Genomic DNA, 24,631 nt, shown 5'->3' with positions numbered 1-24,631 from the left:
TTTTCAAATATTTTTTCTTATTTTTAATTTACACAGGATGCATCCAGTTTCATCTCGCTATTTTTCTTTTGTCCATTTCACCCATACTAATTTTTACTCGTCCATTTGAACCATGTTTTGAAAATATTTGGACAAATGACCCATTTTCCGAAAAAGATAAACGAATTTGTTTTTTTTACAATTTACACGAAAACTTAGTTTTCGTGTAGTATAAGTAAAGGATGACACAACACCATAGTGAGGTTGTGAGGTTGTCCTGAGACTCATTTCTCTTAGCTTCAAATAAATTATAGCTAAAGGAAATGGCACACCATGGTGCTTGGCCTTAGGTTATAAGTTCAAGTCACTGTGTCTCACAAATAGTGTCTCGAAGAAACAAAAGTTACATAACCGATTAAAAGTTTATTTTCTCCAACAATAAATAGTTACCTGAAAAAACTATTACTATCTCCGTTTCGGAATAATAATCAGGTTTATGCGTAAATTTATATACAAACCTGCTTATTTTTTTTTTTAGAGATGGAGAGAGCAGTACTAAACAGTCTAAGCAAGTTTATATTCATTCAGCTCTGGATTGAAGTGGCAATATATGTACAGTTAATGTGCAGGTGAGATCCTAGGATTCCTAACTATATTCGACTCTTCTCCATGTGAGATTCTGCTGTTAGTTAGGTCAGATTGGTTTAGCGTGAGACGCGAGTCTCATATTTTTATCTTTCAAATTGTCCGGTGATACCGGGATGTGTACTTGGAAACAAAGAATTAGGCCCTGTCCACATGCTAATTATAATTGAATTGATGGATTAGCTGTCATGTCATCATAGGCTTCTCATTAGTTTCTTATTCGACTTTCTAATCCATTTTCACCAACAAAGATCAGTCTCCTTCGAAAATGTATAGTTTTGTCTCAACATTTGTGTACGTGTATTTATTTATTCATTCTCAGTATTCTTAGGGACGACCTTTCGTGATAGCTAAGAGAGCTCTAACTTTTCATCTTAGCTTCTCTGATGAAAATAATAACAAACATATTATTTTTCTTAAAACATTTTTTTTTGTTGTTGTAAACTTTGTTAGTAACCGAACAGGAGTGCGAGACTAAACTATAGAATTCTTTCTGACCTTCCAATAGGCAAGAGAGGGAGCTACATCGTTACAAAATCTAGGAACGAATGAAAATTTACAAGCAACAAAGGAGGATTTTAAGAGGATTCACGGAACCCTCATTTTGGACATACCTAAATCTTTCTAGGCATATGAAACAATAGTCCCATCTTGGATGACCTTATAAGGGGTATCCTATGGGTAGTTCAATCACCTATATACCCTTAATACAAAAATCTAAAATCAGTTTTCCTTAACATCTCTTCTTCCTCCTCCCCCTCTAGCCGAACTCTTCCCCCTCCTGCGAAAAAAAAATTCATCATCGTGATGAATTGTCGATTCGTAAAAATTTGATCGTCGATTAAACTCAACCACATAATGACTCGTACAAAGAAAAGCAGAGACTAGGCAAACCAAATTGTCTTCTAATCCATCAATTGAAGAAGAAGAATCAATTGAAGATGAAGGTGTAGAAACTGAAAATCAATCACCAATTGAACCAGAAATTGAACCAATTGCATCTCCAACTCCGGAAATGAGGATAAGAAAGTAAGTTTTACAAACCCAATCTCCTATTTGTTGTTTTTCATCGATTAAATGACGGTTACAGTGTTGGGTTCGGCTCAAAATTGAGTAGCGTTTTTAGCCGAACTTTTCTTCGCAAAAGCTTCCTGTAAGTGTATATGGACAGTTCGGTATGAAATTCCAAGCCGAACCTAGTCACACATAGAGATGCATAGGGGTTCGGCGTATTCGATAATCATAATATGTGCCGAACCTAGAACATTTATAAGGTTCGGCTATTACGATATTCTCAATATGTGAATAATAATATTTTAACCTAAAAAATAACAAATTGATGCTCGGCTCATACGATTTTCGAAATATAAGCCGAACCAATAATTATTTTTTTCCCGGGCTATTCAGGATGTTGTTCGGCTTACTATGAAACTTTCATATAAGCCAAACTAGTGTCTAGCAAAAGGGTTGGAATTGAAAATTATAGGTTCGGCGCATGCAGTAAACAGATTCAGTGAGCCGAACCGTTCATCAATTGGTAGATTCGGCTCATAGATGTGAACCGAACCTTAACTTGTTTCGCCGAACCATGATCCAAAAAATCATCTAAACAACCTTTATAATTTTGAAAATTATCTTAATCACTAAATAAAAATTTTAATCACTAATCAATATTACTAACACTAATACGTAAAGGGCATATTTGTCATTAAAAAAATTTTGGGTTAAGGGATAATCTGATTTTGCTATTTCACAACCTTTTTTTTCTTTATGCAGTATGCCTAATAAGATTTAAGTATGCCCAAAATCAAGGTTCGATCCACCAGGTCTTTGACTTACCTTTATAAAATGACATGCGTAGCTTGAAGTTCAATGGCCTTGTTCACATAAGCCCAGATAGCTCGCGTTTATGTCTTAGCTGCATGGCAGCATAGGAGACCATAAAAGATTGCTTTGTTAGTAAAGTCACGCATCACAAATCTGTTGGATTAAATTCAACATAGAAGTCACTAACAAGCTGGTTAGGACAAGATTAGGAAATTGATGTAATCCTAAGGGAATTAGAAGTCATCTAGTTCTAAGAAAAGGAAAGACATGTAATAAGGTAATAGGACTAGGAAAAGGAATTCATAGTTCTATATATATATGATCACCAAAGTTGTGGTTGATCATATGAGCAAGATTAGAGATTGTGTTTAGTTTTGAGAGATTTTCTAAACATAAATAAAGAGATTTGTCTTTATATAAGCTAAGTTTCATCTTGCAGTTGCCATTAATTGGTATCAGAGCTTGTTTCTGAGCCATGGAAGACGAAACCACCATTGTGGGTGCAAAACAATTCACGCCACCATCAATACAAGTTCCAATCCTCAACACCACAAACTACACAGTATGGGCCATGAGAATGAAGGTACTGATGAAAATCTACAAAGTTTGGGAAACAATTGATCCTAGTACATTGGACCCAGACAAAAACAATGTTGCCATTGGATTACTCTTTCAATCAATACCAGAATGTCTTGTTCTACAAGTTGGTGAACAGGAAACTTCAAAGAAAATTTGGGATGCAATAAAGGCACGTAATCTCGGAGCTGATCGAGTTAAAGAAGCTCGTCTGCAAACCTTAATGTCTGAATTTGAAAGAGAGAAGATGAAAGACACTGATACTATTGATAGCTTAGCAGGAAAGCTATCAGAAATAGCCTCAAAAGCTGCGTCTCTTGGACAATCCATTGATGAAGATAAACTGGTAAAGAAGTTTCTCAATAGTTTACCAAGATCCAAGTATATTCATATCATAGATTCTCTCGAACAAGTCTTATATTTAAAGAAGACTAGCTATGAAGATATAATTGGAAGATTGAAAGCATATGAAGAGAGAATCCTTGATGAAGAAAACAATGGAGAAACTCAAGGAAAACTCTTGTACACAAATGCTTACCAACAAAACTCTGCGACAAGAGGACGAGGTCGTGGAAGAGGTGGTAGAGGATACAGAGGCCGAGGAAGGGGAGGAAGGTTTAACTCACAAGATAGAACAACAAGTCAGAATGATCAAAACCAAGGGAAAGAAAAGAAGGATAGATCAAACATTATTTGTTACAGATGTGATAAACCATGACACTTCTCCTCTGTATGCCCTAAAAGAATACAAAAGATGGAAGAAGCAAACAAGAATGAAACAAGGGAAGCAGATACAACTCTTTTCATGCACGAAGTTGTATCCTTAAACGAAGGGAAACTAATACCAAAGAACTACGAATCAAAGGATGAAGAAGAAGGAATCTGGTATTTAAATAATGGAGCCAGCAATCACATGACTGTTAAGAGACACTACTTTTATGAACTCAATGAGAAAATCAAAGGACAGGTGAAGTTTGGGGATGGATCTTCTGTAGAAATTTAAGGGAAAGGATCAATTCTATTTCAGAGCAAGACCGGAGAACAGAAGCTTGTCACAAAAATCTACTTCATCCCAAACTTACAAAGCAACATTCTAAGTTTAGGACAAGCTACAGAAGTTGGATGTGATGTTAGAATACGACAAGATTATCTAAAAGTTCATGACCCAAGTGAAAGACTTTTAGTTAGAGTCTCACGCTCACAGAATAGACTCTACAAGATAAGTCTCATGATTGGAAGGCCATTGTGTCTGAATATGAGACTGGATGATCATACATGGAAGTGGCACGCAAGGTTAGGACACATAAGTTCCAGAACCTTAAAAACTATGTCTCAGAACAAGATGGTTCGAGGGCTACCACAGATAAATGATGAATCAAGGATCTGTGAATCATTTTTAGTTGGGAAACAAACGCGTCAAGGTTTTCCAAAAGCAACAACATTCAGAGTGGTAGTAAGTCGCGACGTGGTGTTTGATGAGACATCACATTGGAACTGGAAAGAAACTAATGATAGACCAAGTAGGGATCCAGGAATGTTTCACATGAGATGGGGTCAAGTAATTGATGAAGGCGAAGGACCCATAATCATCAATACCAATGGAAACAATGATGTTAATCAAGAAGAAGAAGAGAATAATGAAAACACTGAGAATAACGAAGAAGTAGAAGAAGAAGAAGAAGAATAGGAGATCGATGAAATAACTCAACCCATTCCACTGCGAAAATCAACAAGACAGACTCAAAAGCCACAGTATCTGGAGGATTATGTTCTTCAAGTAGCAGAGGAATGTGAGACATTATTGTTGTCCATTAATGACGAACCAAAAAACTTTAAGGAAGCAAAGCTTTCGCATAAATGGATACAAGCATGTAGAGAAGAAATTATTGCAATCAACAGAAACAAGATTTGGTTTCTAATTGATAAGCAAGGTGGGGTAAAAGTGATTGGTCTTAAGTGGATCTTCAAAATAAAACGGAATGCTGATGGTACTGTCAATAAATACAAAGCAAGGCTTGTAGCTAAAGGATATGTACAAGAATCAGGCATAGATTTTGATGAAGTTTTTGCACCAGTTGCTAGAATCGAAACAATACGCTTATTAATTGCAGAGGCAGCATCAAACTCATGGGAAATTCACCACTTAGACGTTAAGACAACATTCTTACATGGTGAATTGCGAGAAGATGTGTATGTTGAACAACCAGAAGGTTTTGAAGTAAAAGGACAAGAGCATAAGGTTTATAGGTTATCAAAAGCTCTATATGGTCTAAGACAAGCTCCTCGAGCCTGGAATACAAAGTTAGATCAAATCTTAAGAGAAATCAGATTTGTTAAGTGCTCTAAAGAAACATCAGTATACATAAGAGAAGAAAAGGGAACGCTTTTTGTGATTGCAGTCTATGTAGATGATCTATGTTTGACTGGCAACTCCCTTAAGGTGATCAATGAGTTCAAGAGAGAAATGTCATCAAAGTTTGAGATGTCAGACCTCGGAAAACTCACGTAATACCTTGGCATAGAAGTCCATCAAGGAGTAGATGGGATTCAGATTAAACAAGAAGCTTATGCAAGGAGAATTCTGAAAGAAGCAGGACTTGAAACTTGTAATCCAACTAAGATACCAATGGAGTTTGGACTTAAAGTTTCAAAGGCACAAGAAGAAGCAGAGATTGATTCAACGTGTTATAGAAGAAATGTTTGATGCCTTAGATACTTATTACACACAAGACCAGATTTGGCTTTCTCTGTGGGAGTAGTAAGACGTTATATGCAGAGTCCACGCAAGTCTCATGGTGATGTAATAAAGCAGATATTAAGATATCTAAGAGGAACAATCAGCTGTGGATTGAAGTATGGTCGAGGAGGATCAAAAGGAATTGTTGGGTATAGTGACAGCAGTCATAATATTGACCAAGATGATGGAAAAGGTACAACTGGTCATATATTTTATCTAGGAGAAGCACCTATTACATGGTGCTCACAGAAGCAAGACACAATAGCTCTGTCATCATGCGAAGCTGAGTTCATGGACGCAACAGAAGCAGCTAAACAATCAATCTGGCTTCAAGATCTTTTGGGTGAAATCAAAGAAAGAGATACAGAACAAATTCTCATCAGAATTGATAATAAATCTGCAATAGCACTCACAAAGAATCCTGTGTTTCATGGTAAGACTAAACACATTCACAAGAGATATCATTTTATAAGGGAATGTATCGAGAAGGAGATCATCAACGTTGAACACATACCAGGAACTGAGCAGAAAGCAGATATATTGACAAAGGCATTAGCTCGGATCAAGTTTGAATAAATGAGACAACTGATTGGAGTACAAGATATGTCACGGGTAAGGTTGAAGCTTAACGAGGAGAATGTTGGATTAACTTCAACATAGAAGTCACTAACAAGCTGGTTAGGACAAGATTAGGAAATTGATGTAATCCTAAGGTAATTAGAAGTCATCTAGTTCTAAGAAAAGGAAAGACATGTAATAAGGTAATAGGACTAGGAAAAGATATTCATAGTTCTATATATATAATCACCAAAGTTGTGGTTGATCATATGAGCAAGATTAGAGCTTGTGTTTAGTTTTGAAAGATTTTCTAAACATCAATAAAGAGAGTTGTATTTATATAAGCTAAGTTTCATCTTGCAGTTGCCATTAAAATCTAGCACCATTAGCAAGAAAAATAGGATCGAAGGCACTCCCAGTATTGCATTTAGTCCAACCTAAAAGAAGAGACAACCATTTAAACTATAAGATTAAGTGCGGGAAGAACAGAAGGAGTTATGGACAAAGTACGTTCAAGAACAGTATAAATGATAATAAGATGAGGTTAGGAGTTAAACGTTATTAGCGATGTCGTACCAATGTCCATTAATTGACATTATAGTTGCATAATTGATATGCGCCCAGTTGTCTTACACAGCCTATATATATAAATGAGTTGGAATTCCTAAGTTCTGTTTATGTCACCAATATTTCTGGAGAAAGGGAGTGATGGAGAGTGCAATAACTGCTGATGAGATGAATCCGTAAGGCTCAAAGGGGAAGTTGGTGTGTACACATATATCTCACTATCAGACACGTGCATATAAAAAGATACGTGGAAAGCATGCAGGCCAAAACATCAAAACATGATGCGCCACGAAACACCAAATAAACCCCGAGGAGTTACTTTATCGCATCCCCAAAAGAGAAGCTAGGATCAACGGTGGAGAGAAAGTTAGCTGACACGGACGTGACAGGGGCAGAAGACACTTGTCTGACACGAGCAGACCCCTCAACTACCCACATTAAACACTCTGAGCAGTGTACGTGTCGATCAACCTGTGGAACGAGCGAGGATGCCTCTGCGGGATCAAGGGGCAAACGCAGACCTATGCGTAATAGACGCAAGGACACAAGAGGATAAGGTTCCAACGGTCATCAGAGATGGGTCCCACATTCTAACCTTATAAATACCCCGTCTCCACCAAGAGGAAAGGGGATCGGAAGAATCAGGAAGGGAAGGAGAGAGAGAGTTTGCAAGTGTAAGTTAATCATTTAGAAGAGAGAAACATGTAAACCCAAAAAGTCATTCGACTATTCGTGTAACCGTGAAGAATATAGTAAAACAACAAACCCCGTGGACGTAGGCCTTAGTGCTGAACCACGTAAACCTTGGTCTTATTTAAATTTCAGCACTTTATATTTATTTAGCCCCATGGATCTTTACTTATACGTTTTGTTTTCTTTGCTTTTACTTATATCACGTGCGCAAACGCCTCGCATGGAGTTGTTAGATGAGGCTATGATAAACCCCAAGGTTTTGAGCCAATGAATCAACACTAGGATATCATCATCACAAATCTCCTTAGATGATGATGATTGATTGTGAGCACTCGGATCCCTTCGTGGTTTGTTTGTTCACAATTTGGCGCTAGAAACAGGGACTTCGTCCCGGTAAAAGATTTATCTTATCCTGTGATTTCATTTTAAATTGGCATATGATTGCTCTGATTTATCAGCTCGGACTGTATAGATCATTTGTTAACTGTATTGTATTAAAAACCCACCTTTTATCTTCGATAAGATTTATTGTTTTAATCCGCGGATTTACGATTTTCTTTAGATCTCATGCGAACCCGTCTCTCTGGGGGGGTTTTCGTAGTTTTTATACTAAGGATCTCCCTTAGTAAAACTTTAACCCGTATATTGTAACTTGCGTGTATTAATCCTCTCCAGGAAGAATGTATTTCGTCAACTAACCCGCTTCACGCGGATATTCCCGTTTTTCGTTTGAAATGCCTTATGCAGAAAGGACGTATTGTGAGTAAAAAAGGCGAGTTTCGGCGAGATTTCATTGTCAACAAAAGGACACGTGATGGAAAAGACGCAGGAAGCAGGAAAATCCAAAGCTTTGTCAAAAGAAACACCCAGGACAACCCCGGTCATCACCCGAAGCAAGCAGAAGGGAGATAAAGCTAAAATGACCAGTCAAAGGCAAGATACTGCGGAAATCACTTCACCTATGAACGCTAATTCAGTTGCAGCGGCGGCTCTCAGAGCAGCAGCGACAAAGTACGGTGCGGCTGCGGTAGTACCGAAGGCTGCAGAGGCTAGCAATACTTGCGCCATGAATCAACTTAATCAACCAAGAGAAGGGTGGATGAATCCAGAACATTCCAACCCGTGCACCTTCTAACTTTTGGAATGCCACCAACAAATGATCAAAATCAAACCATACCGGCGGCTCTAGCACCGCAGAGGGGCACGCACCCCAATTTGGAAATGCCAGCGACCGAAGCTGAACCCCTTCCACCTTTAGTGCAAACCGTGGAGGAGGGCGGCACCATGGCTATAGTAGCACGCGCTGGGACCCCCAATCAGGGGTCCAACCAATCACACCGACTGATGGCTGAGCTTGAGGAACTGAAGAAGAGCCAGCAGGTTTACGCAGATGCTGTAGCCCTGTTGGCCAGAGAAAATCAAGATTTAAAGGAGCGGATTGCTCTAAGCACGAAGACCATCCAACAACTTGATGAAGCAAACTCCAAAGCACCAGAGCCAAACCGAGACTATAGAGTCGTCATAGCGGCTAATGAAGACGCGACAATGGGAAGTAGCGTATCTGACCCAGATTATGACGATGGAGAGTCAGACGGTAACGAACAGAAGAATTTAGGGCACCACGGCGCAATGGAAGAACTACGAGATGAGATGATGGCCGAGATCAGGCAATTAAAAAATAAACAAGGCGGGGGGAGGTTAGAAGAGGCCATGAGAGAAGCTAACTCCACGCCCTTAACTCATCGCTTGTCCAACACCCCTATTCCGCTGAAATGCCCTGTCCCAACGTTCGAATGCTGTGATGGATCCAGCGACCCTGCTGCACATATTCGGTACTACAACCGTGTCTTAGCTAGATGGGGTCAGAACGACGCCGTACTCTGCAGATACTTCCCGTCAAGCCTGAAGGGATCGGCGTTATCATGGTTCGATAATCTGCCACCAAACTCTATCCACTCGTACGACCAACTCGCAGAGAAATTCTTAAGAACATATATGTACAACAAGACTGTAAACACCGGAATGGATAATCTCTTTTCACTATCGATTGTCTACAAGGAAACCATGAGGGAGTATACTAACAGATGGCACAAGATCTGCCAAGCCATAGGTAGCGTGGACCCAGTGGTAAGCATCAATTGCTACAAATGGGGCTTAGACCGAATGAGTCCCCTATTTGTTGAAATTCATGGGAGCGTGCCTAAGACAAAGGGAGATCTTCGAATAATTATCTAAAAGCACGCTCGACTTGAAGAAATTCAACGGGAAAACCCGAGGGCATATCCGCAGAGGTCTCACCGCACCAATTCAGCGGAACAAACCAATGGGGCCAAAAGGAGTTGCTCAGGGGAGAGACCTCACGAAGATAGGAAGGAACGAAGGGATGAACGAAGAGCAGGTGACCGGAAATTCGAAGATCAAGTTTACACGAAACTCAACGCTAGCTATGCTCGTATCCTACGAGAGATCAAAGGGAGGGAAAACTTGGAGTGGCCATGGTCTAAGGGAAAGCAGCCCCCGAGATCCGAGAAGTCTAAAGATTACTGTGAATATCACTGTTTCAACGGACACCAGACCGAAAAGTGCAAGAACCTTAAAATAATGATCCAAAAATTAATTGATGCGGGAGAGCTCAAACATTACGTACGAAAGGATGTTATCGAGGACAGATCTAAGCGAACCAAACCAGTCCAACTTCCGGAAGGAAACCGAACAATCAACACCATCTCGTGTTCTGAAGCCACAAGACCCTCACTTACAGTGCAGATAGAAAAGAGGTTACGGAAGCAATTCGAAGACCGCTGCGAATTATATAAGGTCGATGGGATAGTGGTGGACGAACACGAAGAATGGATGGAATCTCCTATCATCTTCGATGCCGAGGATATCGAAGAAGATATGGAAGACCATAACGATCCCTTGGTCCTAACACTACCAGTAGCTGGATGTAACCTAAAAAAGATCCTCATAGACGGGGGAAGCTCCGTAAACGTCCTATTTTACGATGCATTCAAACGGATGAAGCTCCATGATGAACAGTTAATGACCTCTTATCACACCATCTATGGATTCAATGGAGCAGCCACGAAGCCCTTGGGAGACATCGTGTTGCAGGTTAACGCAGGGCCCATGAAACTGGAAACCCTATTCAGTGTGGTGGACACCCCTTCCCCCTACAACGCTATTATTGGACGAAAATGGATACATAAGCTCAAAGGAGTTGCGGCAACGTACCACCAATATCTCAGATTTCCAACACCTGAGGGAGTAATGGAAATCAAGGGAGATCGGATCACTACGCGAGAGTGCCAGGCCACTCAGGATCATATCAACAACGAGCAAGAAGAGCAACGAAAAATCCGAAGAGTAAAAAATCAAGAAACCGCGAAAGAGAAGGCCATAGACCTGTTCCTCAAGGAAACTACAGGGAAGGGCTTGACGAAAGATGATAATGTCCTAAGCACAGAAACAAGTACTTCAACAACCAGCGAAGAACAGAAACACGCTAAATATCAATTAAAGAACGTCCCAGTCATGGATTGGAGGGGCAACATACCAAAGGATGGTCGATGCTATCTTCAAGCCATGGATTGGAGGAACCCTAGAAGTCTACGTTGACGACATGCTCGTCAAAAGAAAGCTGCGTAAAGATCACCACCAGGACCTGAGGAATATCTTCGAAGCAATGAGACAGCATCACATGAAAGTGAATCCGGAGAAATGTACTTTCGGTGTCACCTCGGGGAAGTTCCTCGGGTATCTGGTAACAAAAAGGGGCATCGAGGTAGACACAGCAAAGATTCAAGCCATAGTAGAGATGTCGTCCCCAAAGAATTTAAAGGAAGTGCAGAAGCTCAATGGATCTACAGCAGCGTTGGGCAGATTTATTGCACGGTCTTCAGACAAATGCAAACATTTCTTCAATATTCTCAAAAAAGGGAGCAGGTTCGAATGGACCACTGAATACGAGGAAGCATTCCAACAAATCAAAGAACACCTAGCCTCAATCCCGATCCTGCAGAAGCCATACCCTGACGAGGTTTTGGCACTATACATAGCAGCAACAGAGGACGCAGTCAGCGCGGTATTAGTCAAAACCAATACAAAGATAGAACAACCTATCTATTACGTCAGCAAGACCCTCAATTCTGCAGAAAGAAATTATACTAAGATTGAAAAACTCATCCTTGCACTGGTATGGGCTACCCAAAAACTGAGAACCTACTTCCTAACTCACATCGTCAGGGTCCCATGCAAAGCACCATTGGAAGCAGTCCTCAAAAGCACGGGAAAAGTGGGCCGAATAGCCAAATGGAACACCCATCTGGATCAATTAAACATCATTCATGAAATTCAACATTCTCGGAAGTCCCAAGTTCTGGCGGATTTCTTAGCAGACCTCCCCCTTGACAACGACGAAGAGATTAAGGGAATACCAGAAGTCGAGGAAGAAAACAAGGATCCAATGGATATCCTCGAACCTGCGAGTCAAAGACAATGGGAAGTCTTCGTCGACGGATCCAAAAATAAGGAAGGAGCAGGAATAGGCATTGTCATTATCACCCCAACTGGAGAAAGGATTATACAGGCACTTAGATTGGAATTCAAAGAGCATACCAACAACATTGTTGAATACGAAGCTGTCGTACACCCTCCGTATAATAATAGAGATGGGGGTAACCGATGTAAGGCTGACAAGTGATTCGCAGCTTGTCATACGGCAAATAGGGCTCGAGTATAATGTGTACGATGACACCCTCTCAGCTTACATGGCCTTGGTCCAAACATTGGCATCACAAATCCCGAACATTAAGTTCCGGCACTTATGCAGAAGGGACCTCAGGCACGCGGATGCCCTAGCATATATATCATCCATGCTGAGGGATAAAAATGTCGAAGCTATTAAAATAGCAAGGGTATACGAGCCTTCGATTGCATCTCAATTCTCCTTCGCTACCAATCAAGATACAGTGGAAGAAAATATCGAAGACCAGGTAGGAGAAGACATCCATAATGACTTTGACGAAGAAGATATCCTGTCAAGAGCAAATCAAGACGAAGACTTCAGCAACGAAGATGACTGGAGAGTGACAATCCATGCCTTTCTCGAAAAAGGAAGCTTACCTGCGGATCAGAAACAAGCTAGGAAGATACTCTCCAAAGTGGGAAGATATGATCTTCGGGATGGGGTCCTGTATAAGAAATCCTTCCTTGGACCATTACTACGTTGCTTGTCCCGGAAAGAGGGGCATCGAATTCTAAATGATATCCATTATGGTGACGCGGGGAATCATAGCGGCATGAGATCACTAGCTGACAAAGCAAAAACGCAAGGATATTACTGGCCGACAATGATACAGATGCCGCGAGGATGTCCCGACGATGTGAAGAATGTCAGCGCTTCGCAAAAAATCCACGCGCCGGCACAATGTTAAACTCCGTCGATAGCCCGTGGCCATTTGCAAAATGGGGCGTAGACATCGTCGGGCCTTTCATCGAAGGATCAGGGAAAGACGATTTTTGATAGTAGCCACGGACTACTTCAGTAAATGGGTGGAGGCTAAGGCCTTGGCCAGGATCAGAGACGCGGATGTGTTTACTTTCATATTCCAGAACATCATTTGCAGATTTGGTATACCCGCTGAAATTGTATCTGATAATGGCAAGCAATTACAGGGGAAAAATATAGACATGCTCTTCGATACTTTCAAAATAAGAAAGAACAAGTCCACCCCCATATACCCTCAAAGCAACGGACAAGCGGAAGCTACCAACAAGACCCTCGCCCTTATACTCAAAAAACAATTAGACGAGCATAAGGGAAGATGGTGCGAACAACTGCACAATGTGTTATGGGCATACAGGACAACACGAAGATCCGCCACCGGGGAATCCCCGTTTCTTCTAACTTATGGAGCTGAAGCAGTCATACCTACGGAAATCCTCATGCCAACCACGAAGACCGAAGCTTGGGAGAAAAACCTCACAATATGATGTTAGAAAGGTTGGACGACTTGGAAGGAAGAAGGGAAGTCATTACAAAAGATGGAAAATTATCAACGAAGACTAGCAAGGGAGTACAACAAAAAGGTAAAGCTGCGGAATTTTGTAGAGGGGTATGTGTTGAGAACAATCCCACGGTATCAGCAAGAAAAGAAATGGGGAAAATTAGCACCTACGTGGGGAGGACCTTTTGTAATACACGACGTTGCGGGTAACGGTTCCTACTACCTTCGTAATCTAAAAGGCGAGGTCCTCCGGCATCCTTGGAATGCTAAGTGGCTCAAACCATACTTCCCATAGGAGCAACGCAGACTTGAATCTGCTTGGAGTGTACCAGAAGAAGAAGGGAGCCTGACCGCTCCACATGTTTCTATCTCTGGAAGAGGAATTGCAGGCCTCAACTTATCAATCAAACAAGCTTTCAAATTATCAAGTCAGTGGAATCTATCGACAATATTGGGGAAAGTAGTTAATCTACAATCTCTCAGGGCTCCCCCATCAGTGTCCATAAGTGTAAGACCAGGGGGAAGGCACCCAGCAGAAAGAGATACCCAACCAATCTTAAGGCAACGGGTCGACGGAATGGGTGTGTAAATATTTTAATCCCATATCCTAGAACGTTGCCCCGGCCCCCACCGTCTGGGAATCCTCTGGCCCAGGATTCGCCAGCGGGGTGACAGGTCTCAAGACGATCACGAAGGTACCTTCCTTCAGTATCGCACCAAAACACTTAAAAACTTTTGTTTTGTTTTTTCACAAATGCTTAAAATAAAAACAAACCAACATTGCAGGTATATCAAGAAAGGATCCATTTCATAAAGGATGATTACAAAAGTGAAAGGCCAATTCAAGGATACACATCAAAAAATATTCCTTTTACAGGATATCAGCAAAAAATATCTTGTTACATGATTACAAAAAGGGAAGGATAATGATGCCGCGGCCCTACAAAATGCTGCGGTCTCTACCTAGATTGCGCCCCATCGGCAGGATTATTCCGAAGACTTGAAGGGACGCTCCCACCAGAAGAGGGTCCCGAGGAGCAGGCAAGGCAGAAGGAACTGGACGACGAGGATAGTTCTTCACGAGACCATGCTCGTTCTTAGGCCAAGTTCTATCCTCTCCAGCATCTTGTTCGTCTCCTCAGCCAATTGACAACGAGCCTTGTGCTTAATAACTGTTGTCCGCTGTTGGGCTTGGGATAATAACGAAGATAGCCGATTCACTTCTCTAGAAGCAGCACCAACGGCCTCCTCGCGGGTTGCCGCTAAATTCTTGAAATGATTGGTCTGTTCTTCCTGCTGCGCTAAGGAAGATTGAGCCTTTTCAAGTTTTTCATTTGTGACGCGAAGGTGTCCCTCGAGCTCTGAAAAAGACAACACCACGGAGTTAGCGCAGAAAAAAACACGGTCACACTCGATGAAATAGGATTATACCTTCGACACAAGCCGAAGCCTCTTCATACTCATTAACAACCGCATCTCGCGCTTCATCAAGATGGTCATATTCCGCGGATAATTTCTTATAGTCTAGTTGAAGGTTGGTGAGAGTAAATTGACAGGCATCTAATTCTACCTGCTTCATCGAGTCCATATGACGAAGGTGGTCGACCTCTTTATTTATCTCTGAGACCCCTTTGCTAAGTCTGTACATACACACTTCAAGATTCCTCTCAGACTCAGCCTGACGAGCTACTTCAACGCGGGACGCGGCAAGGGCCTTGCTTAGAGCAGGGCTTCGGCACGGGCATCATCTCTTTCTCTGACAAGACAGAGCATATTATCCTTAACCCCTGAAAGAGGAATGGATCGAGCCTTCTGTAATTCTTCCAGCAGCTGAATCCTAGACTCCAGCAAGGAAGTACGCTCACGGGCTTCCCGCAGACTATCACGTGTCCACAGCAGTGTGCCATTAAATAAAGCACGATCATGGTTGTACAGATTTTGCATGTCGACCATCTGAACATGCCTCGCGCGCCATACCTACAGCCCGAGCATCCCATTTCTTGGCTTCATTCTTAATTTTCTCAACCAGATCTCTAATACGAGATTTTTGCCGAGCTCTTTCGTTTCGAAGCCATATCAGCTCGGGGACGCCACCCACTGGAGATAGGGTGGGGAGACTCAGACAGAACAACTAAGAAATAGAGGAATGACGACATACTGCGAGGGAAAAAGAACCAAACCTGTGAAAGTTGAAACTTGGCTGCGAGTTTGCTCTAACTCAGCGCGAACAGCAACAAGCTCGGAACGAAGACCGGCCTCTGCTTCACCCAGCTTCTCTTTCTCCTTGAGGCTTTTTCTCAGTTCTTCTATTTCGACCTCAGCCGCAGATAATTCCTTTTCTCTGTGACGAAGCTTAGCCTCGAGCTTCAGAGATTTCGCTTTGAAGAACTGATACAGCACGTGGTTACAATGCTCACTCCTCATCATCTACACATCAAGATGACAAACATTATTTCACCGAAGCATTCGATTGTCACAAAAAGTATGTACGAAAATTTACCTCCAAGACACGCTGCTGCGGAAAGCCATATTGATACCCGTCGGCGATGGCCATCATATCTGCAACGGAAGTAGGAGGCTCCGGCACAAGGGTAGCTTCGGGAACACTCAAATTTTTTCCCCAGGCTTCAGACACCCGCGCCTTAGAAGACATCTCCATCATGCGACGGGTATACGCAGTAGATTCCTTTTCCCCAGCAACAACAGGGGCGGGATGACGGACAAATAGAAGATTCTTTTCCTTGAACCAATCCATGATGGCGTCCTCGCCCTCAGACGTCGGCGACTGTGGAAGATTATCAGCAGGCGCATCAATGACCGATTTCCCCTTCTCTGACACGGCCCCCTCAGCACAAATGTCGGCATGCTCCGCGCCTACATGCGCAGCATGCTCCTCCGCGCCACCATCTTCAACAGTAGCGTCTCCATTACCATCACCACCAAGAACATCCCAATTATCATTGGGGGAAAGTAAAGAGAAGTCCTCGGGAAAATCGAGGGCATCGTCAAAGAACTCCCCGTGGAGTACATCCGATCAAAAGAAAATTCTTGAGAGGCGGGAAGGGTATCCGCGACATCACCAGCAGGGACAAAATGTCCCCAATAACAACGCCATCAGCCACCACGGCTTTGTTCCTTCCTTCATCACCAACATGACCAACGAAGACCTCTTCTTCGACATTGATAGGGGAAGTACCAGTACGTTCCTCCCCATCTGTAATCTCCTCATCCTCAGCAAACTCTTCGTTCACTGGACTAGTAACTTCTTCTTGGGCCTCAGCCTCGCCCATCACAATAGTAGAAGACTGCTTCGGCTTAATCTTTTTCTTCTTCAACACCTGAAAAACAACACCACAAAAAGAATTTTTTCCCGTCAGATGAATTTCTAAAAAGAGAGAACGCCGCTAGAATCCGCGTACCTGAGCAGTTGAGGTATTCTTCGGTGGAAGTATAGCACCAGAACCTTCCTCCTCGTCTCCCTCTACGACGTCAAGGGCATAAGGAAAATTCATACCCGCAAAGTTCAAACGCCAGGGACAGAAATCTCCATAACGAGCAGGAGGAGACTCGCGTGGCTTACTACTCTCGGTAGGCCGCCAACCGCGGGGACCAGGAATCCAACCGTAAGCCCACGGACCAACTATTTCGATAACGGTGGCGTGCCACTCGTAGTCATGATCGCGCTTGATCCTCTCGCGCGCTGGGAAGAGTTTCCGATGACTAGACCCCTCCGTGCCAGGAACATACTTCAGCTTGGCATCGCTGACCTCATTTAACAGACGAATCTCGCCCCGAGGAGCAGCGAGATTCCGAAGGCTGACACTCCACGGCTTGCGGTTCCTACTATTGACGTAATCACCGAAGGAGTTATTGAAATTCTCAGGAGTATACCATTCCTTCTCCGCGGGATTGGGGACGTAGCAAGTCATCGACGTCTCCCCCTTACTCCGCAGATAGCACTCCTTCAGGGCGCGGAGATAATTCCCCGATAGTTGGGATACGGAACGGCTGTGAGTATTGGTGGAAGAGCCTTCACGACTAGCGAGCACGTCATAGTAGAAGGAATCACCTGATTTGTACAACGGCAGCATAAGACCAGCTTCGAACGCTCCAACCGTCGTTAACAAATGAAATTCATCGAACTCATACTTTGAGATAAGCTCATAAGTAATATCATCCTCAGGGGCATAGAAACGAACCCCGAAGGCTTGGAGCTCATGCTTTTCCTTGAATATTTCGAGATCAATATGCTTGAAGGTTACTTTTTTCTTACTAACCGAGACACTACGTATCAAGGGGGCAGCCTCATCCTCCTCGGCGGGGCCGGATGAACTAATGAACGCTTCGGAAGCTTTTCTCTTCAGGAGGATTCTTTGAAGATTCAGCCCTCGGAACTACACCCTTCGTATTCTTCCCTTTAAAAGTTGGAGGGGACCGCAGATGATGCTCGGGCACTAACGAACGTAGAGGAGGAACGTCAAAAGCAACAGCACGAGGCGGAGCCTGCGTACTCCTAATATCATCACGAGGACGAGACGCTGCGCGATCGAAGACTCTTCGGGAACCAGAAGGATTTGTCGGAGGAATCTCTTCCCTAGAAGACGAGGCCTTCGCTCCAGAAGAAACTCGACTCCGACGAACATCATCTTGAGACTCTACGCGGAGGAGATCTCGATAGACCAGAACCAGGAGTCTGACAAGTAAGCCGCGGACGGTCAGACATGGCTGCGAAAAGATTAAAATCAAGAACAAGTTACACACATTCAAAAACATTACCAAAGATCAAAAAACCACATCAATAGCAATACACACACGATAACGCAGAAACCCTAAAATTAGTATACATGCTCAAAATTCCATAAAATTCACCCTCAAAAACTCAAATACAAGCAAAACAGTGGCTTCCTTGATTTAAGATAAAGAACAGGGGCAAACTAGTATGCAAGCATCAAAAAGAAGTTCTTCATCACAAACAAGGAACAACAGTAGCAGAGAATTTACAAATCAACACAGCGTAAAACAGTGGAAACAAAGAAAAGAAAAACTTACCGGCAAAAACAGCAGCAGAAGAAACAAACAGTGGAAGCGGGCGTGATTAATGCTAAGGTGCAGAGAATTTAAGATCACAGGTTCAATGAAGACTGACAGAGAATTTAAGGTCACAGGTTCAATGAAGACAGACAGAGAATTTAAGGGCTGAAAAACAAAGAATGAAAACTGAGAGAATGTTTAGGAAGAATGAAATTAATTTTCTCTCTCCTTAATATACCCGAAAGAAAGAGAAAGAAATTAATGGAGGAATGGGAAACGTGCCCGTTACATAAGCAGTTAATGCACGAATAAAAGACGTGCCCAAGTATCTAGGAGAAGTTATTAGGAATGAGAAGAATATGCGACGATAGTTTTTCTTCAAGGCACCCATTAGACATTCAAGCCCGAAGAAAAGGGGCAAATTGTGTACACATATATCTCACTATCAGACACGTGTATATAAAAAGATACGTGGAAAGCATGCAGGCCAAAACATCAAAACATGATGCGCCACGAAACACCAAATAAACCCCGAGGAGTTACTTTATCGCATCCCCAAAAGAGAAGCTAGGATCAACGGTGGAGAGAAAGTTAGCTGACACGGACGTGACAGGGGCAGAAGACACTTGTCTGACACGAGCAGACCCCTCAACTACCCACATTAAACACTCTGAGCAGTGTACGTGTCGATCAACCTGTGGAACGAGCGAGGATGCCTCTGCGGGATCAAGGGGCAAACGCAGACCTATGCGTAATAGACGCAAGGACACAATAGGATAAGGTTCCAACGGTCATCAGAGATGGGTCCCACATTCTAACCTTATAAATACCCCGTCTCCACCAAGAGGAAAGGGGATCGGAAGAATCAGGAAGGGAAGGAGAGAGAGAGAGAGAGTTTGCAAGTGTAAGTTAATCATTTAGAAGAGAGAAACATGTAAACCCAAAAAGTCATTCGACTATTCGTGTAACCGTGAAGAATATAGTAAAACAACAAACCCCGTGGACGTAGGCCTTAGTGCTGAACCACGTAAACCTTGGTCTTATTTACATTTCAGCACTTTATATTTATTTAGCCCCATGGATCTTTACTTATACGTTTTGTTTTCTTTGCTTGTACTTATATCCCGTGCGCAAACGCCTCGCATGGAGTTGTTAGATGAGGCTATGATAAACCCGAAGGTTTTGAGCCAATGAATCAACACTAGGATATCATCATCACAAATCTCCTTAGATGATGATGATTGATTGTGAGCACTCGGATCCCTTCGTGGTTTGTGTGTTCACAGTTGGTAACCGTGTTGAGCATGGATGGTGGAGGTGTCAAAGGTATAATCCCTGGAGTTATCCTTGCTTTCATTGAGGCTGAATTGCAGGTAATGTATAGACATATATATCATGATTGACTTCAGTTATTACGATTGATGGCTGCAAAATTTCAGTCTCCACTCCGCAATAACTAAAAGTACGGAGATCTTTACTAATTCATTATTAGATTGGTGAATCCGATCTAAGTAATGTGTAGAACTAATTTATATGTATGAATTAATGGGTAATGTCATTTTTATTCCTCATGTTATGTTAACATAGAAACTAGATGGAGAGGAGGTGAGATTGGCCGACTACTTCGATGTTGTTGCAGGAACGAGCACTGGCGGCCTGATAACCGCCATCATAACTGCTCCTAACAGCAACAACCGTCCTCTCTATGCTGCCAAGGACATTGTCCCATTTTACCTTCAGCATTCTCCAAATGTATTCCCTAATGAAAACAGGTAATTAATTCCTATTGGTCGGGGACCGTCCCGAATACGATGTGGTCGGGCCACATACTCAAAGTATGTGGCTCCTTTTCTTTTTTTGACATGTACATAAACTAAAACCCGTCCCCTCCAAATCCGGCAAATGATTTACTTTTTCAGAAAAAATAGGAAGTTAACAAAAAGAAAAAAAAAAATTAAATAATTCTATAATAAAACTATTTTAAACTTTATTTTCCACTTTTTAATACGTGTCAAGTATGTGGCCCGACCGGTCTGGGATAACCTAGTACTAGAAAAATAAAGCGCCAAATAGCATCAACCACTATATGTTTATTTATTCATTTGCGCAGTTGATATTTCTACTGTTGTATATGCCAGCTTGTATAATATGTGTAATTTTAAGGAATTGTTAATAGCGCGTTTGGATGGATATTTAGAAGTTGTTTTTCGAGTTCTGGAAGTCAAGAAATCAGAAGTCAGTTTGTCAATAGGATTTCAGAACAACTTCTAGAAGCAGAAAAGTCAGCATTTTGTGAAGCAAAATAGTTCTGTTTCTGACTTGCACTTCTGGAGAAGCGGAAGTCAAGAACATATTTGTATCCAAACGCGCTATAAACCAACCAGAAAACTTGCCTTAAGGAATTAATTTAGCCCCATCCAAACATCAACATATATCTTAAACAGTCTTTTATGTTACTTATATTTTGTAATCTATTTTTTTGTGAAAGCAAAAGTACTTGTAGAATCTTAGTATGCCCAACCATATAATTAAGGACACAATTTTGCTTTCATATTTATTTTTATTATATGCAGTGGAAGAATGCTTGGGTCAGTTGTACACTTTTTCAGTACGGTGACAGGACCCAAATATAGCCGGCACTACTTTCGCTCTCTGGTGAAAAAACTTCTTGGAGATACCAAAATCAGCCAAACATTATCATCTATTGTTATACCTACCTTCGACATGAGGCTTCTTCGACCTATTATCTTTTCAACCAGCGAGGTACGTATGAATTACACATAGAGGAAGACACTACCGATGTATATTTAACTTAATGCACTATCTTTCTACTAGAAGATGGGTGAGGGATTTTTATTTTATTTTCCATCCAACGCGCAGGCAAAGAGGGATGCTTCAAAAGATGCTTTGTTATCAGATGTGTGCATTAGTACATGTGTTGCCCCAACGTATTTCCCGTCTCATTACTTTAAAACAAAAGACTCTGAAGGAAAAGTACTCAAGAGATTCAACCTTGTAGATGGTGGAGTTGCGGCCAATAATCCTGTTAGTAAAATGATTAGTCCTATAACTCGAATTTCATTTTAATAAGCAGTTCTTTAAGTTTTGTTTTATAATTTATTATGTCTCATATTTGTTACGGTTTTGATGGGGGTATGTGTTGAATGTTAACAGACTCTACTAGCAATGACTTCCATAACGAACGATTTACTAGATAACAATGAAGACTTGGCACCCATCAGAGCCAAAGACTACAGAAAATACATAATCATATCTTTAGGAACGGGAAATGCCAAGAATGAAGAAAAATACAAGTCTTCATTAGTCTCTAAATGGGGTGTTTTAGGGTGGTTGTATTATGGAGGTAATGTTCCTCTTATTGATGCTTTCTGTCAAGCAAGTGCAGATATGGTTGACATCCATGCTTCCACTCTCTTCAGAGCACTCCACTTAGGGCTGTTCATGGTCGGTTTTGGTTCGGTTTCTAGCCAAACCAAAACCGAAACCAATATTATTGGTTTCTAAAAATCTAAACCAAACCAATCCATTAACCATTGGTTCGGTTTCCAAATGGTTCCAGTTGGTTTCGGTTTGTCCCAGTGGTTTTTGGTTAACCAATAATTATGTCAAATCAAAAAAAATACACAAATTTACAGATAAAAAAATCGTAGTTGCCGATAGTATTGGTTTACACAAATATACAGACAAAAAAAAGAAAAATCAAGAATAGTTAAAGCTTACTCTAAGTCCAGAGATCAAAAGAAGATATATAATATATCTTAATTTAGTTATTGACAAATAAAAAAGAAGGAAGACGGGAAGAAAAAAGTCGAGTAGCGGCAGCTGTAGTCGGGGGTGGAGAAGGGAGACGGCTGAGAGAAAGAGAAAGAGGGAGAGTATCATAATGAAATATTAGATTTAGGGTTTCTATTTAACCTCTAAATCAATGTGTAGAATCTAATACTTTTAAATCGACGGTAAAAACTAAGTTTAAAAATTAATCGGTTCTCCAATGATTTTTGGTTCGGTTTTCAGGTCAAACCAAAACCAAACCAGTAATGTCGGTTTTTCAACTTTTTTTACCAAACCAATCCAAATCTAAATGGTTTGGTTCGGTTTCTTTCTTATTGGTCTGGTTCGGTCGGTTTCCAACGGTTAACCGATACCATGTTCAGCCCTAACTCCACTGCCAGGAAAACTATTTACGCATTGTGGTACATATAGCTCATAACTTTCGTCGGTCAAATGAGTTAAGGTTTTTAATCTTTAAGATGAAACAGTTCTACACTGATTTCTTGTGATTTTCGTTGCGTATATATTCTTAGACAGATGACTTAGTCGGGAATACAACATCAGTGGATATATCGACGAAAAAGAATATGCAAAAATTGATTAAGATAGGCCAAGATATACTGAAAAAGACTATGTGTAGGGTTAACTTAGAAACCGGAATTTCCGAGGAGATTGAAGGAGCATGCACCAACGAAGAAGCCTTAATCCATTTTGTTAAGATTCTCCCTAATGAACGTCCGGCCAGGCTAGCCAAATATACATTCTAGCATTTAATTTGATTGAACATTTTATAGTGTATGAGAAAATGTATCTTGGTATAGTAGAACCTCCATATAAGAATACTCTAATGGAATAAAATTTATATATGAATAAAAAATTACGGTCCCCGTTTAGCTTAATCTGTCTAAAAATTAACTCTCCGGATTGAGATATACCCAAACTAATTATAATGATTAAGACAAGATAATATCATTTGAAAGTAAAATCGAAAGCCCTTTATCCATGTATCTTTAGTAATGCCTAATCTTCCCTCAGATTAATTAACACAAATCTATTGAATTAATTAAGTTAATAATGTTAAGCTAAATTTTTTAAGTGAGCATTTTGATTATTTTTTTTATTTTTGTAGATTTAACTTATGAATTTTTTTAATAAATAGAATTGGAAAAAAATGGTTTTGAGAATTTTATAACGAAAATGAATTACTCTTGTCAAACACTTATCAAAATGGAACTGAACACGGTTTGATTGGTTTAATTCTTCGAATGACAGAAGGGATTCATAGGTTCAGAACTCAGGTTATAAAAATTCTTCATGCTCGAATGCACAATAACATGCCGACCAGGCATGGTCATCATGATCGTATAATACAAAATGACGACTTTTAATAATCAATTAAATTTCGCATGTTGTATTTATTCCAACCATGTCGGCTAACTATTACTAGATTTCTTTACGGTTATAGTTTCAAAAACATGACGATTAAAAGAAAAAATGGACACATGAAAATTGGTATTTTGGAAGTTGTTGGTCGTCAGGGTCCAAAATGTATCAAAATGACGATCATGACCTAGTCGGCAAGTTAGGTTTTGAAAATCCTGACGACTAATTACAAAATGGAACGCAGGAAAAACAAGTTTTTGACAAAATTAGTCGGAATGATTTAGATTTTCATAACTTGATAATTAATCGTATCCGTCAACTAGTCGTCAAGGTTTGGTATGAATATCATGACGACCCTGTGAATATTACTTTCAAAGGAGAAAATTTGTCACATCAGCCCGTGAAGATGACGAACAAAATAAAACTTGAAAAATCATCAAGGTCGATGAATAGATATCCTAACGACTATACAAACAACAAAATAAAGTAGTGGTCATTAGGTTGGAAGAAGAATGAATTCATTTGAGTTTGATAAAAACAAGGAGCCATTTTTAATCGACGAGCTTTCTTGAGACGAAATGATGGAGAAAAAGAAGATAACAATGCAGAAGGAAAAGTAGTGTTTGTTAGATTTGGAAAAGTAGTGGTTGTCAGATCCGACAGAGGAAAGCTATCCTTTGGGGAAAAAATTTCAAGGCCGCGCATGTCTATGCGTATTCGAATACCCTTATTTTTTTTCGGAACGATCACCATGTTAGTTATCCACTGCGGGTCTAGTCTGATTTTTCCTGACTAGCTCATCATCTTGAGTTTTGCTTCGATTGCCTCATGATAA

At 41.0% G+C, this 24,631-nt stretch overlaps 1 protein-coding gene across 1 annotated transcript; it reads left to right on the top strand.

Moving 5' to 3' along the window:
* The first annotated feature begins 519 nt into the window (after nt 1–519).
* LOC113280002 (patatin-like protein 2) lies at nt 520–23,180 on the top strand. The gene is made up of 8 exons (XM_026528633.1): nt 520–591; nt 19,908–19,994; nt 20,209–20,393; nt 21,201–21,384; nt 21,502–21,666; nt 21,796–22,075; nt 22,813–22,835; nt 22,947–23,180. Exons 1-8 carry the CDS (start codon nt 520–522, stop codon nt 23,178–23,180), a joined length of 1,230 nt encoding a protein of 409 aa, XP_026384418.1.
* Nucleotides 23,181–24,631: the final 1,451 nt, after the last annotated feature.

The sequence above is a fragment of the Papaver somniferum genome, chromosome 5, assembly GCF_003573695.1.
Source record: "Papaver somniferum cultivar HN1 chromosome 5, ASM357369v1, whole genome shotgun sequence".
Taxonomy (NCBI): Eukaryota; Viridiplantae; Streptophyta; class Magnoliopsida; order Ranunculales; family Papaveraceae; genus Papaver; species Papaver somniferum.
The sequence above is the reverse complement of the archived record's forward strand: the minus strand, read 5'-3'. Positions and strand labels throughout refer to the sequence as shown.